Source organism: Arachis hypogaea, chromosome 10 (assembly GCF_003086295.3).
Source record: "Arachis hypogaea cultivar Tifrunner chromosome 10, arahy.Tifrunner.gnm2.J5K5, whole genome shotgun sequence".
NCBI lineage: Eukaryota > Viridiplantae > Streptophyta > Magnoliopsida > Fabales > Fabaceae > Arachis > Arachis hypogaea.
This window is the reverse complement of record NC_092045.1, coordinates 93,706,102-93,720,745: the sequence shown is the minus strand read 5'-3', so window position 1 is coordinate 93,720,745 and position 14,644 is coordinate 93,706,102. Positions and strand designations below refer to the sequence as shown.

Sequence of the window (14,644 nt, the reverse complement as noted above, 5' to 3'; positions counted from 1 at the left end):
TCCCAATATCCAAACCCTATGCCAAGTACAAAAATTCTACTCCATAGCTAGTATTGACATTTTATCAAACATGTAATGAGCAAAAAGGAAAGTCATGGTGAAATGAAGAGAAAAGTAAAATTAGAAATATTGCAACACAAGAAATTAACAACAAGTATCAAGGAGCGACAATGAGAATCAAAACCTCACAATATCAATGGAATCCAAAAATCATAGAATTGAATCCTAGATCCAAGAAATGTCAACAATTACAACTACAACTTGAAATTGGAAGAGAAACCTATTACATGAACAAAGTGAAATGAAAGTTGCAATGGATCTCACCAAGGAATGGGTAAAAATTCAGAATTTTGATGAGGAAGAACCCTAGTAAAAGCTTGAGAGAAGTTGATGAATCCTAGAGAGAAGTTGGAGTTTCTCTCTCTAACAATGTAACTAACTCCCCAAAATATCTAAAAATTAGAAAAATGAACTAAGTGTCCTCAACCTTTGCTCCCTTGGTCCTCTTAAGCCTCTTCCCGCCAAAGCACTCCTCAAAAGTTAGGACCTCTAACCAACTCCACGCCTAAGTCACGTGACTTTTAAAAAATCATCTTCGCACATCGGCGCGTACGCGCAAGGTACGCGTGCGCGCCCTGGATTTGGCTCTGGAGTATGCGCGGAAGCGGAGTGCACGCGTACGCGTCCATGAGGATCCTGGCTTAGCCGCTGCTCAAGCCGGCTCGTGGCTTGGCTCGTAGTCTCGGCTTCACATTGCTCTTATCCGCGCGGGCGCGTCAGGTGCGCGCACGCGCCCTTGCGGAAGTTTCCAAAGCTTCAATTCTCATGCTTCCTTTCCTTGTACCCGTCTTTCTTCTCTTTCCCTGTCCATTCCTACTCTATACCCTGAAACCACTTAGCACACAGGTCACGGCATCGAATGGCATCAAGGGGAGATTAGAGAGGTATCAATTTTAGTGCAAAATAAGCATGTTTTCCTTCATGAGACAAGACTAGGAAAGGAATGCAAGTCCTTGTATTTTCATGCAGAAAATGTGTGAAATCATTGATAAACCCTTTGAAATTAGCACAAGATAAATCCTCAAAATGGGGTTTGTCATTAGGGTTAGGAGCTTTGCTGATTCTTATGGGTTAATAATATTACTGTTTCTATTTCAATATGTCTGATTATATTCTCTTATGCGTTCTCGTTCTTCAATCTTAATGAATTGGGGGTGAACTGTGACATTCATCCTTGTTCTACATGGGTTTTATGTGAGTCCTAACCTGGATAGCATTGAACTAAAGCTAGAGAATGCATTGCAGATTCCAAGAGAGTACCTGGGCAACTTTGGATATGTGACATATAATCCCATTGACCGTGGGTTACTGAGGTTTCTGTGGCTCGAAGGCTAGAGTCAGAAAAGCAGCATTCTCTAATCCGGAAGATTTGACCTTATCTTTGGCATTTTGAATTGGATCGTGAAGGGGAGTGGATTGCTTAGAGCTTCACCTTCGGCTATAGTGAGAAGCCATGGATTAACTTGATGAGAGGACATGAGTTACTCGAATATGGTGGATTGCTATGGTTTAGAAGAGATTTACCTGATGAGAGGACATAAGTTAATCACTTACGGTTGCCATTGAATGAATCATTCGTTATTGAAGTAGACAGTAAGAAAAGTTAGTCCGAAAAGAATAAGCATCTCCGAAGCCTTAACTAAATCGTTATCATTGTTTTCTTTAAATCAATCTGGTATTCTTTTCTTTTACTATTCGGTTATGCTTTTAACCAACAACCATCTTTTCGAATCGTTTGACTAAGATTTACAAGGTAGCCATTGCTTGCTCAATCCGACAATCCTCGTGGGATTTGACCCTCACTCACCTGAGGTATTACTTGGACGGCCCGGTATATTTGCCAGTTCAGTTGTGTGGAGTTAAATTTTGCGCACCAAGTTTTTGGCGCCGTTGCTGGGGATTCTTTGAGATTGACAAACTACCGAACTATTTTGTTGCTTAGATTAGGTACTTTCTATGGTCTATTTGCTCTTTTACTTGTGTTTCTTATTTTCTTTTTAAAAAAAACTTTTCAAAACCTTTCTTTCCTTTAGTAATCTTTATCTTTTGTTTGAGTCTTGTGTGTCAGTTTTTAAGTTTGGTATTTTTCTTTCGACTCTTTTCTTTTCCAATTTTTCAAAAATAAGTGTCCCTTTTTGTTTTCATCTTTTTCTTTGAATTTTCAAAAGTGTTCTTATTTTCCCTTCTTGATATTCAAATTGTTCTTGATAATTTTTCTTGTTTGATTTTTAAGATTTTAAGTTTAGTGTCTTTTAGTTGTTTTTCCTTTAATTTTTGAAAATTAGTATCATTTGATCTTAAATTTTTAAGTTTGGTGTCTCTTAGTTGTTTTTTCTTTAAAATTCAAAAATCCAAAAAAAAAAATTTCTTTTATCTTTGTTTAAATTTTCGAAAATCTTGTTATTTTTTCTTATCTTGATTTAAAAATTTTAAGTTTGGTGTTTTCTTGTTAGTAAAGTTTAAATTTTAAATTTCAAATCTTATATTTTTAAATCTTTTTCAGATCTTTATCATATCTTTTTACTTTAAACTTCCTATCTTATCTTCTTTTAAAATTTTTTATTTTTAAATTCTTATCTTTTTAAATCTTTACTATCTTTTAAAATTTGATCTTCAAAATTTTTAAATTTTTAAATCTTATCTTTCTTAATCTTTTTAAATCTTTATATTATCTTTCTTTTTAAATTTTAAAAACTTACTTATCTTATCTTCTTTTTAAATTTAAAACTTTTAAATTTCAATTCTTTATTTCAAAATCTTTGTTTGACTTTTTTTTTTCTTTTATTTTCAAAAACTACTTCTAAAATCACATTTAATTTTCAATTTTTTTAGTTAATTAGTTGTCTTAGCTTTTAATTCCCTTATTATTTTTGAAAATAAATATATAAATAAAATAAAAACAAAAATATTTTAATTCTAGTTTCCCTTTTCATTCTTAAAATTTGAAATCCCCCCTATATTTTCGAATTCCATCTCATCTTCCACATTCATTCTTCTTCTTCTTCTTCAAATATCTCACATAGAGTTCTCTATACTCTGACATAGAAACTTCCATTATTTCTCTTTCTTGGTTTTCTTTTTCTTGTTTATGAGTAAGAACAGAGATAAAGAACCTCTCTTTGATCTTGATCCTGAACCAGAGAGGACTCTAAGGAGGCGGCTACAACAAGCTAGAGCACAACACTCTGGAGAAAACCTCACAGAGCTTTTCGAACAAGAAGCTGAGAATACAGAGATGGCAGCCTATCCCAATGATAGAGGAGATGCAAGGAAGGTCCTATGTGACTTTACTGCACCCACGTTTGACTTCTATGGACGGAGCATCTCTATACCTTCCATTGGTGCAAACAACTTTGAGCTGAAGCCTCAACTAGTCACTCTAGTTCAACAGAACTGCCAGTTTCATGGACTTACACAGGAAGATCCCAATAGATTCATATATGATTTATTGTAGATCTGTGATACTGTCAAGACTAATGGAGTGGATCCAGAGATTTACAAGATTATGCTTTTCCCCTTTGCTGTAAGGGACAGAGCTAGGTTATGGCTGGATTCTCAACCTAAGGAAAGCTTAGACTCTTGGGAGAACATGGTCAATGTATTCTTGATCAAGTTCTTTCCAACTCAGAAGCTGAGCAAGCTTAGGGAGGAAGTTCAGACCTTTAGACAAAAAGAAGGTGAATCCCTCTATGAAGCTTGGGAGAGGTACAAACAACTGATCAGAAGGTCCCCTCCTAACATGATTTCAGACTGGACCATGCTAGATATCTTCTATGATGATCTATCTAAGATGTCTAAGATGGCATTGGACCACTCTGCTGGTGGATCACTCCACTTGAAGAAAATGCCTCAAGAGGCACAGGAACTCATTGATATGGGTGCAAATAACCAATTCATGTACACTTCTGAGAGGAACCCTGTGAACAGTGGAGCTACTTAAAAAAGAGCAGTCATGGAAGTAGACACTCTGAATGTCATATTGGCTCAAAATATGATCCTAACCCAATAGGTCAACATGATCTCTTAGCATCTGATTGAATTGCAAGCTGCAGCTGGCAGCACTCCAGAGGCATCCTATGAAGGAAAAGCCTATAATCCAGATCAACCCATGATGGGAGAGGTTAACTATATGGGAAATTCCTCAGGAAATTTCAATAATGAGCTTTATGAAAATACCTACAACTCATCATGGAAGAATCATCCAACTTTTCATGGAGGGATCAACAGAATCCTCAGCAAGGCTTCAACAACAATCAAGGTAGAAGAAACTAGAATAGGTTCAATAACAGACCATTCCCACCTTCTCAGCAACAGATGAAGACTTCTAAGCAGAGTCTCTCTGACTTAGCCACCATAGTCTCCGATCTCTCTAAGACCACTCACAGTTTTATCACAAAGACTAGGTCCTCCATCAGGAATTTGGAGGTACAGATTGGTCAGCTGAGCAAGAGGATCCCTAAGATCCCCTCTAACACTCTTACAAACAATACTGAAGTAAACCCAAAAGAAGAGTGCAAGACTCTCACTATAGAAGCTGTGGCCGAATCTGAAGAGGAGCTTCTGGCGTTGAATGCTAGCAAGGGAGTAGCTGGGCGTTCAACGCCCAAGGAGGAGCAAGTTGTGGCGTTGAACACCATAATAGGAGAGGATGGGAATTTAATGCCCACTAAGGACCCTCCTATTGAAGAGCTAAGGAAAATCAGAGCTCATTAGAAGACTATAGAAGTTCCCTTGATTGCCCTATTACAGATTTTGAAGTTTGAAGAATACTCCTACTCTGATAAGGCAGTGAAAACTAGGGAAGAGCAAATTGTTTGGTACTTGGAAACCCTCATGAAGCTGCATGCCAAATTCTATGAAACAGAGGCATTGGAGGAGGAATCTCCAGTATTTACCCAAGAGCGCAGTGTCCTGGTTCAAAAGAAGCTGCCTCAGAAGAGGCCAGACCTCGAAAGTTTCCTAATTCCCTGCACCATAGGGACAATAACCTTTGAGAAGGCTTTGTGTAATATTGGGTCAAGCATCAACTTCATGCCTCTCTCTGTAATGAGAAGGCTGGGAATTTTAGAGGTGCAAGATGCCAACATTCCCTTAGAAATGGCAGACAAAACCCTAAAAAGGGCATATGGCATGGTAGAAGATGTCTTAGTAAAGGTTGAAAATCTTTACATCCCTGCGGACTTTATAATCCTAGACACTGGAGAGGGCAAGGACGAGTCTATCATCCTTGGAAGGCCTTTCCTAGCCACTGCCAAAGCTACAATTGATGTGGAAAAAGGAGAGTTAGTTCTGTAGTTGGATGAGGATTGCATCTTGTTCAAGATGTCCAAACCTAACTCCCCCTCTAACAAAAGAGGTACCATCGTGCAGCACATAGCATTCGAATATTCTCTTTGTGTGCAAAGCTATACAGAGCCCCCAAACACCAACTCTAAGTTTGGTGATGGGCAATCTTCATCAAGCACTGAGAAGGAAGGCACCAAGAAGAAGGTACCTAAGGGTTGGAGGGACAAGAAGATCTCTATTGAAGGCTTCTTACCTGGTATGAGAGTTGTAAGAAGTTCACCGTAAGGGGTGAAGTTCTGAGCCCGTATCCATCTCCGTAAAGGAGTTGTCTGTCAAGCTAGTGACAGTAAAGAGGTGCTTGTTGGGTGGCAACCCAACCATGATTAGAGTATTTCTATTTTTCCTTCAGTTTATTTCTATTTGAGTTATATTAAGTTACTTTCATAGTTGTTTCCTTTGATTTTTAAAGTCTGTGATCATGTACAGTACTTAGAACAGAGACAAGTACAACGGAAGAGGACGAGCAGAACACCCTAGAAAGACCCCTAGCTGGCGTTGAACGCCACCCAAGGGGCATCATTGGCGTCCAACGCCCTACATGGGACAGAGACTTGGCGTTGAACGCCACCTTGGAGGTAGCAAGGGCATTCAACGCCCTACAGGGAGCAGAGACCTGGCGTTGAACGCCAGGAAGGGAGTCCCTAGGCGTTCAAACGCCCTATGGGGAGTAGAAGCTGGTGTTGGACGCCAGCCAGGGAGCAAGGCTGGGCGTTCAACGCCCACAAGGGGGCAGAGAATTTGAATTCCCTAGCCTCTCAGGACCAGTGGACCCCACAGAATCTCAACCTACCCCACCTACCCCACACTCTCTCTCACTTTTCTATACCTTGAAAGCCACACCCTATTTTCCCTCTTCCCAACACAAACACTTCCCTAAACCCATCATAACTCCCACCAACCCCCACCCAATTCAAATTTCAACCTTTCCCACCCCTTTCTCCCCTCCCCAGAGCCAAACCCTAACCCACCTTCCCCTATAAATACCCTTTCATTTATACCTTCATGCACACACAACCACATCCATCTGATCTCTCTCACACTCTACATACTATACTACATTCTTCTTCCCCTTCTCACACACAAGGCTGAAGCCTTTTCCCCCTCTCTTCTCCATCTCTTTCTTCTTTCTTCTGCTATTCTCTTCTTCTTTTGTTATTTTGCTCGAGTAAGAGTAAAGTTTTTAAGTTTGGTGTTGGAAAAGCTTTGCTTTCTGCTTTCCATTCACACTCATGGCACCCAAAGTCGGAGAGTCCTCTAGAAAGAGGACAGAAAAAGCCATAGCTTTTATCTCTGAACCTTAATAAAGGAAGAAATTCCTTATCAAGACTCATCAAGACTACTTCTATGAAGTAGTGGCAGAAAAAAGGGTGATCCCCGAAGTCCTTTTTAGGCTAAAAAAGGATGTGTACCCAAAAATCTAACACGAAATCTGGAGAAAAGATTGGGAAGTCCTAACCAATCCTATCCCGGAAGTTGGATTACTAATGGTGCAAGAGTTCTTTGCCAATGCATGGGTCACTAAAAGACATGATACTAGTGTGAACCCAACCCAAAGAATTGGCGCACCATGGTCTGAGAGAGACTCTTGGATTTCAGTCTGAAGAGTGTAAAAGTGGTGCTCAAATTACCACAAATGTTGGGAGACCCACACTCTTACACTAGAAGGGTCAAAGTCTTATCATATATTACCTTTTATTATGTTTATAGTTATATCATTGTTTGATTTGCATTTAGTTTATTTGCACGCACTAAGTGCAATTGTGCATTCTCCAAGTTATTACTATATTTGTTTTGAAAAAATTGAAATAATATACACCAACAGTAAGTTCTTTTAACATATGCGTGCATAACCTGAAGTTAATTCTTTTTTATTCTGGTATTGGTTATTGATTGCTCTTTTACAACTAAGATTCTTAGAACTAAATTGACTACTTTATTGTTCATCTCTATGTATTTGCATAATCTACTTTGACAAACTTGATGGATACTACTTAGCAATTGGAGAAAAACAACAATTTGAAAATATGTTGCAAGTAGAAGCATGTTTCAAGTAAGAATAAAAATGTCTGTTTAGGTCTTTAAGATACAAAGAAGCTAGTCAACCAAATGAAAAACATAAAAGTAAATACAATTTGATGATTGTATTAAAATCTTTTAGTTATTTAATAATAATCTTTTAGTTCTTTTAGTTCTGCCTTCAATATATTTGGCATGCTTTGGGTCTTTTGGGGTTAAATTCTTGCTTACACTGTCTGTATTTTGTTTTCTAATTTTAGATTTTTATGAATAAAACAATGAACACTAGATTTTTTTTAATCATAAAATCTTAAAAAAGGGAAGACAAGAATAAAAAAACCAAAACATAAATTAAAAATATAAAAATTTCAAAACAAAACATGACTTTATTTATCTTACTAATTAGATACTTTCTTTGTGTCTTCCTTTTCTCTTGTACAAGTATAAACACCTTTGAAACATGATGTAAATTGATGAATTAATTTCTCTACACTTGGGAATCATTATATATTTTTTATTAGTATTTTAAATTTAAAGAAAAGGATATAATCATGTAGATAAGTTAAGGTGTCACTTGTTTGTGTGACTTGTTTACTCAAATTATTACTCTAATCTGATGCAGAGATTGGTAAGATTGAAAAAAAAAACTTGCATGGATGTGGATTATGTAGTTTATTTGCATATGGCTATGTATACTAAAAGTATAAACATGTAATGATTATGTTTAATAAAACTCCAGTATGTATACATGTATAAATGATTTGGATCTGGATATGGACGAGCCTAATTGTAAATATGAGATTATAAAAATATCTTATGTATGTTATTTAGAGGTATAGAGACTCAACCCCAAAGCTGACCCTTTTTCTTTTTGAATGAAAATTTAACTTTTCATTTAGAATAAATTAGAGTGACTTTTCCACAGAATATTTAATATTCAAGATGGTATTTCTTTATCTGTCATGCTAGATCAGTTTATGTTTAATTTGTTTATAACTATTAGTAGTTTTTGGTTTCGTGTCTCTGTTCATTTAATTTTTTTTATCATTGATCACTTGAGTAATCAAAGTGGATTTGCTTTTCTCTTTATATCAGATTTACAATTTATTTTTTAAGTATTTTTTTCCACAAGGATTTTCTCTATTTTGTCAATTCATATATTATTTATATCAGATGATATTATGTCTCTTGTATGGGAAAATATATAGCTTGTCCTTCAAAATTGATACCTCTGGAAAACTTTGCTTTATAAGAGTAATGGGTAGGCTCATTAGTTATGGAAATTTGCTTATCTATTTAGAGCGAGAATCTTAATAAATACAGGGCTTGAATTGATAATTTCAATTTTTTGCCTTGAAGAAAGCTATTGGAATTTTCCACTGTAGGATGGATTTGAATCTTAACAAAGTGGAGGGTACATTCAGTTATCAATTGAAGGTATATGATTGTGTGGTGATGTGTTTATTTTTTTTATAAATTGTAGGTTTATGTTGATTTTTAGGAGAAGGAGCCATCGGATAGCGATTTTTTTGGAATAGACTCTGATGAGGAGTTCCCAAGAGGAGACGATATAGATTTTTTAGACGACGATTTGGAGGCTGATGAAGATAGACCTCAAGATAAGAGAATAGCAGAGCTGTCATAAGAAGATATCATGCAGCTTCAGTTTATAGATGAGGAAGCTATTTATCGGTTCTACAAGACTTATGCAATGATGCACGGTTTCGCTGTGAGGTTGGATGAAGTCAGACACAATAGTGATGGTTGCGTAATTATGCGCCAAATTGTTTGCAATTGGGCGGGATCAAGAAAGGAAGAGGTTGAAAAGGACGAAAGAATCAGGGACCACTGACCCCTAACTCGAAGTTGTTGCCATGCGAGAATTTGTGCAAGACTCGATAGAAAAATTCATAAATGGAAGGTTGTTTTGTTCTACGAAGAGCACTCTCATGGATTAGTTGATCCACTCGACGTTAGCATGATGCCTGAGTATCGCACATTTAGTGTCTCGGATAAAGCTCAGGTGAAGAATTTGCATGACATATGCATCAGGACCTATCATATCTTGGGATACTTGGTTGTTCAACAAGCTGGATATGCAAACTTGTCATTCAACCAAAAAGATATGTACAATCTCATTACTCAACATAGGAAGGAAAAGGTGAAGGGTGGTGATGCAAATGCCGCAATAAACTACCTGAGAGGTAAAGTTGGGAATGATTCTTATTTCTTTGGCAAGTACACATTAAGTAATGAGAATCGATTGAAAATTTGTTTTGGGCTAATGGGACTTGCCGTATTGATTATGAGTGCTTTGGGGATGTCTTGACATTTGATTCGACTTACAATAGGAATGTCTACAATAAATCACTTGTGATATTTTCTAGTAGCAATCATCATGGACATACTGTCATATTTGGATGTGGTCTTCTTGTTAATAAGGGTATTGGTTCATACAAGTGGCTCTTGGAAACTTTTTTGGAAGTAATGGGGAATAAACACCCTATGGCAGTTGTCACCGACAGAGATCTTTCAATGAGAGAAGCTATTAAACAGGTCTTTCCTTATGCAACACATCGACTCTCTGTATGGCACTTACATAGAAATGCATGTGAGAAGGTTAAGAACAGTGGATTTCTAAATGACTTCAAGAACTTGACTTATGCTAATGTGAGTGTTGAAGAGTTTCAGGTCATGTGGGGAGACATGGTGGCGAGGTATAATTTATCAAGCAACTCTTGGGTTGACCAAACCTATAAGCTGAGGAATTTATGGGCTCTTGCATATTTGAGGGACCAATTTTTTGGACAAATTAGGACAACATCCCAGTGTGAAGGGATTAACTCTTTAATAAAAGCATATATGAGAAAGAAAGATACCCTTCTTGAATTTATCAATAACATGGAGACCGTTGTTAGCCATTACAAGAATAATGAAAGAGTTGCAGAGTTCAATAGTAAATATACCGATCCAGTACTTGTGAATTCTTTGCCGACACTTGAAGATTTTGCTGCAAAGACTTTCACTCGTAACATGTTCCAGGAGGTCAGGAAGGAAATTGAGGGTGCTTGTGCTATGAATACAGAGATGGTAATTCAGGATGGTGGAAAACTATACTTCAAGTATAACAGTCTTGGAGTGCCAGAGATTGATCATATGGTTCAGTTTGACAGAGTTGGGGGGATGCTTCGTTGTGAGTGTCTGTGGTTCGAAAATAGAGGGATTCCCTGCATGCACATATTCGCATGCTTAAAGCACCAACACGTTGAAGTTATTCTAGAACGCTTAGTGTGCAAGCGTTGGACGAGAATGCCAAGAGTGATTTCATGAAGTCAAACATCGATGATCTAAGGGATTGTGATAAGGTACTAAAGTGTCATTTGGGTGTGTTGGGTGCTGAGTGTTCTAGGTTGATGGATGTTGCATGTAAGAACTCAAGTGATTTTGTCGAAACAATGAATGATGTTGTCAACACAATTACAAAACTCCAAAATCGAGGATGACTATGTTGTTGACTCATTGGTGGTGAAGAGTAAAGGAGCTCCCAAGAAAAACTCAAAATTTAAGCAACAGAGAAGGTGTTCAAACTGCGGTGTGACAGGGCACTACAAGAAAAGTTGTCCTAATGTTCCTGGTAGAATCCCAAAGGAGCCAGTAGACGATGATACAGAAAAGAATATCAGTAGCCATCTTGACATCCTCACTAAGGTATCTCATACTATAACTATGTCTAGAATTTCATTGTAGGGTGATTCGGCATATTGTGTTTTGGATTTATAAACTATGTTATTTTTATGATGTTGTAACGGAAGATGATGTTTGGTTTGTGATCAGCGCAAAAGACATGACAGTGTGAAAAATCAGTAGAAGATGGAAAAAGATAGGAACATTGGTGGTGGAACAGCACCAACCTCAGCAGCTAAATCGGCTTTTACTGATCAAGTGAAAACATCAAGTGCTGGTCCCGATATCTCGGTTTGTGCATCTACAAGTAACGAAGAGTCCAGAATGAGTTCCAGACCGGTTGGGTCTCCTGTTGTGGCCCCTGAAACTGGAATGGCAGATTGAAGATGATTCAGATTTTGGGATGATTGTACCATTTACTGATTACCTTTTATTGATGTTTTCTATAGTTTGCATTCATTAATTGAATTGACATTTATTAAATCTAAAAATATAAAAAATTAAATTTAGATAAAATAAAAAATTATAAAGATAATTCAAATATTCTTATATTTGAGCTACTTAAAAAGATAAAATTTATTTAGCTAAAATAATATAATTTGGATAGATAATAAGAAGTTCAGTAATTTTTAAGTAGAAAAAAAAATTTTCAGTAAATCTGTTAATAAAAATAAATTGTTTTATCATTTGTTAGATTTTAAAAATAAGATAAGTTAAAAAAAATAGTCTTTATTTACATGATTTACTACTCACTACGTATCTTTGTGAGTACTTTACTCTTAGTATATCCATAATTATCTTTTTAAAAATTATTTTGTGAAATTATAAATTAATTTTTTATTTATACAATTTTTTATTGGTATATATTATTAATTAATTATTTTATAACTATTTTAAGTCATAAGAAAATTAATACTAATTAATTTATGAGTAATTACTCACTTATATAAAAGTTCATAATTTTTTTAAGTAACAAAGAAATTGATTTGTAAAACTTATTATAACAATTTTTTCGGCGAGTACGTCTTGACTTGCTCAATGGAGCTTCTCCTACTGAAATAGTACCCTGCTTTCTCTGATGCTTAGCGTCTCGAATTTTCTTGGTTGGGGGACTGGTTTCCAAAATGTTAGTTGCTGACCAACGCTCCAACCAACTTAGAACTGAATTTGGATCTCCAGGAACATATTGCAAATGCAGGGCCATTATAGTAGTTGATGAAGCATGATGCTGAAACAACATACCAACATTTTAACATGATCAACATAATGGACATATCAAAAAGGAAATTCAGAAAATTGTATGTGTTACCAGTTTATCAATCCAAAACACTTACTAACCTACCGTTTCAGCAGCATTTATATCTCCCTATTTACTTGTTTCAGGAACTGTATGTGTTACCAGTTTATCAATTCCGACTAATTTCACGAAGCTAATATCCCAGATACAAACTCATACACCCTGCACCCTTATAACGGTATAACCCAAGGAAATTTAGAGAACAGAAGACGATGGAAGAGAGAATAGATAAGAACCTTGAGAAGACGAGAAAACCAACAGGGAAGACTCGAAGAGGTTCTGTGATGATGGATTAGGGTTTTTCCAATTTTGGATCCTACAGTCACCAATCAAGTTCACACGAAGATAAAGGGCGGAGCAAGAAGTTGCATTTGTAGGAGCTGAGTGAATTGGCAGAGCAAGAATTGGAGTCTTAATGGATTTAGGGTTTGTCTTAACGATGAGTGGTGGAATGCACTCGAATAGCCTTTTCTTTTCTTGCAATTACCAGATCTTTCTCATGGAAGATTGTCTTTTTAATGATAATCACCGAAATTTTGATTTTTCTTCTTGTTGCTTTTTTGCTGTCCAGTCCCCACATGTAGAAGGGAATTGGGGAAGAGAGGATATTGGATTTTGACAATGCATTCTTGCCGGAAAACTCTTGCTTTTGCTCTCTGAGGGAACTAAAACAATATCAGATATTTAAAGAAGGTTTTTTTCCCGCTTTGTGTGCTTTATTTTTCCAACTTTTTTCCCCACCAACAACTCACAATACATACAAAAACTTTAATTAAAAAAAAAAAAACAGGTACTAATCACTAATCCATATTCTTTCAACCACACATATCAATCCCAAGGGCACTCAACTTTTACTTCTTATATTCAACCGCTATCATCATCATCAAAAATATAAAATCATTACATATATCATATATTAATAATAATAAAGTCTAATAACCCTTCATTCAATTATGAGGTTGCAACGTTTCATCCTTTTATTTTACATTTTTGGTAAAATTAATGGAAATAAAATAATACTATCGAAAAAAATGGCAGGACTAGAAACAAATAAATGGAAACCGTTTTAATATAAAGTCTTACTAAAATAAAATAGCAAACATTATCAATGTATGAAATTCAATATATCTTAAACTTAGACAAATTAATAAAACTCATATCATGAAGATAATAAATGGCTGCATTTCAATTTATTTTGGTGACCAATTTCTTTGCGGCATTGATGGTGATTTCTTTGGCCTTATTGTAATTACTCAGCATTAAGTCTAAGACCAATCGCATGCGTATAGTATCGTCCACTGGCTGCATGTTGTAAAATTAATAAATTAGTGAAGATTCTATTTAATATGGATATAATGTAAGCAATTATAATGTTATACTCACTGGTATGATAAATGAATTTCTGGCCTCAGCATATAGCTGCCATCTAGCAACCCACATGCTAGAATCAAACCTGATGGATACGTATAAAATATTAGCTTCACTTTCATTAAATAGTTATTTGAATTTGCTTAAATTCATATAGTAACTTGCCTTACGAGTTTTCTTGTTGTAGAAGATTCTGTGGATAGTAGATCCAAAATTCACCAAGTTGATATGCAACTTCATCCAAATTTGACTTGCCCTCTAATATTTCATCGAGCAATTGTTCATGAATCATCTAGTCAATGAAATTTGTCTACATTGATAGGAAATATCATTATAAGTAATTGTTGCTGAAAATTAAATGAGTTATGGGCAACAAATTTAATTTAGAAGCATGAATAACTCACTAGTTGTCGAATCTGTTGCTCCCTTATGGTTTTTCTTGATTTTTGTTGCATCGGATCTACACATATTAACTTCCTCTTCTTCACATCAACACATAATAAGTACCAGTATTTATAGTTGTCCTTAATTGGTACATAAATCTAAAAATCATAAAAATTCAAGAGTATAAAAACATATCATGGCAAATGATAGTAAATGGGTAGGTTTCAAATTTAAAACAAATACATAGCTACCTTTGGTAAGCTGCTAATATCAAATAAATATACTGAATGGTCTATTACCACAGTTGTTGATGGGTAGCAAAACGAAAGTGCTTGTTCCTAACAAATTTTACAATCAAGAAAAATTACGATTCAAATTGGTTGTTTTATGACACCATATAGTAAACTTTGACTTCCTATGACTTACTGAGACCCTAGGCGGACCTCTGGAACGAATTTTTTCCTCATGAGTCATTGTGCATACAACCAT

General features: G+C 35.9%; 1 protein-coding gene and 1 non-coding gene across 2 annotated transcripts; one reads left to right on the top strand and one right to left on the bottom strand.

The window, feature by feature from the left end:
• Positions 1 to 3,697: 3,697 nt before the first annotated feature.
• On the bottom strand, positions 3,698 to 3,806 carry LOC112718805 (small nucleolar RNA R71). Its single transcript, XR_003161132.1, has one exon. It is a non-coding gene; the product is annotated as a small nucleolar RNA R71 (small nucleolar RNA).
• A 5,270-nt stretch (positions 3,807 to 9,076) lies between these two features.
• Positions 9,077 to 11,490, top strand: LOC112717744 (protein FAR1-RELATED SEQUENCE 5-like). Its single transcript, XM_025769695.1, has 5 exons — positions 9,077 to 9,190; positions 9,344 to 9,660; positions 9,774 to 10,615; positions 11,024 to 11,130; positions 11,290 to 11,490. The coding sequence occupies exons 1-5, from the start codon at positions 9,077 to 9,079 to the stop codon at positions 11,488 to 11,490; spliced, it is 1,581 nt and encodes a 526-aa protein (XP_025625480.1).
• The last annotated feature ends 3,154 nt before the right edge of the window (positions 11,491 to 14,644 follow it).

Bases quoted from the DNA above. Each gene is read 5' to 3' on its own strand.
- LOC112717744 (XM_025769695.1), top strand. From the start codon at position 9,077: ATGCAGCTTCAGTTTATAGATGAGGAAGCTATTTATCGGTTCTACAAG. The intron at 9,661-9,773 runs GTACACATTAAG...GACTTACAATAG, and splicing joins GATTCTTATTTCTTTGGCAA to GAATGTCTACAATAAATCAC. The intron at 11,131-11,289 runs GTATCTCATACT...AAAAATCAGTAG, and splicing joins ATCTTGACATCCTCACTAAG to AAGATGGAAAAAGATAGGAA.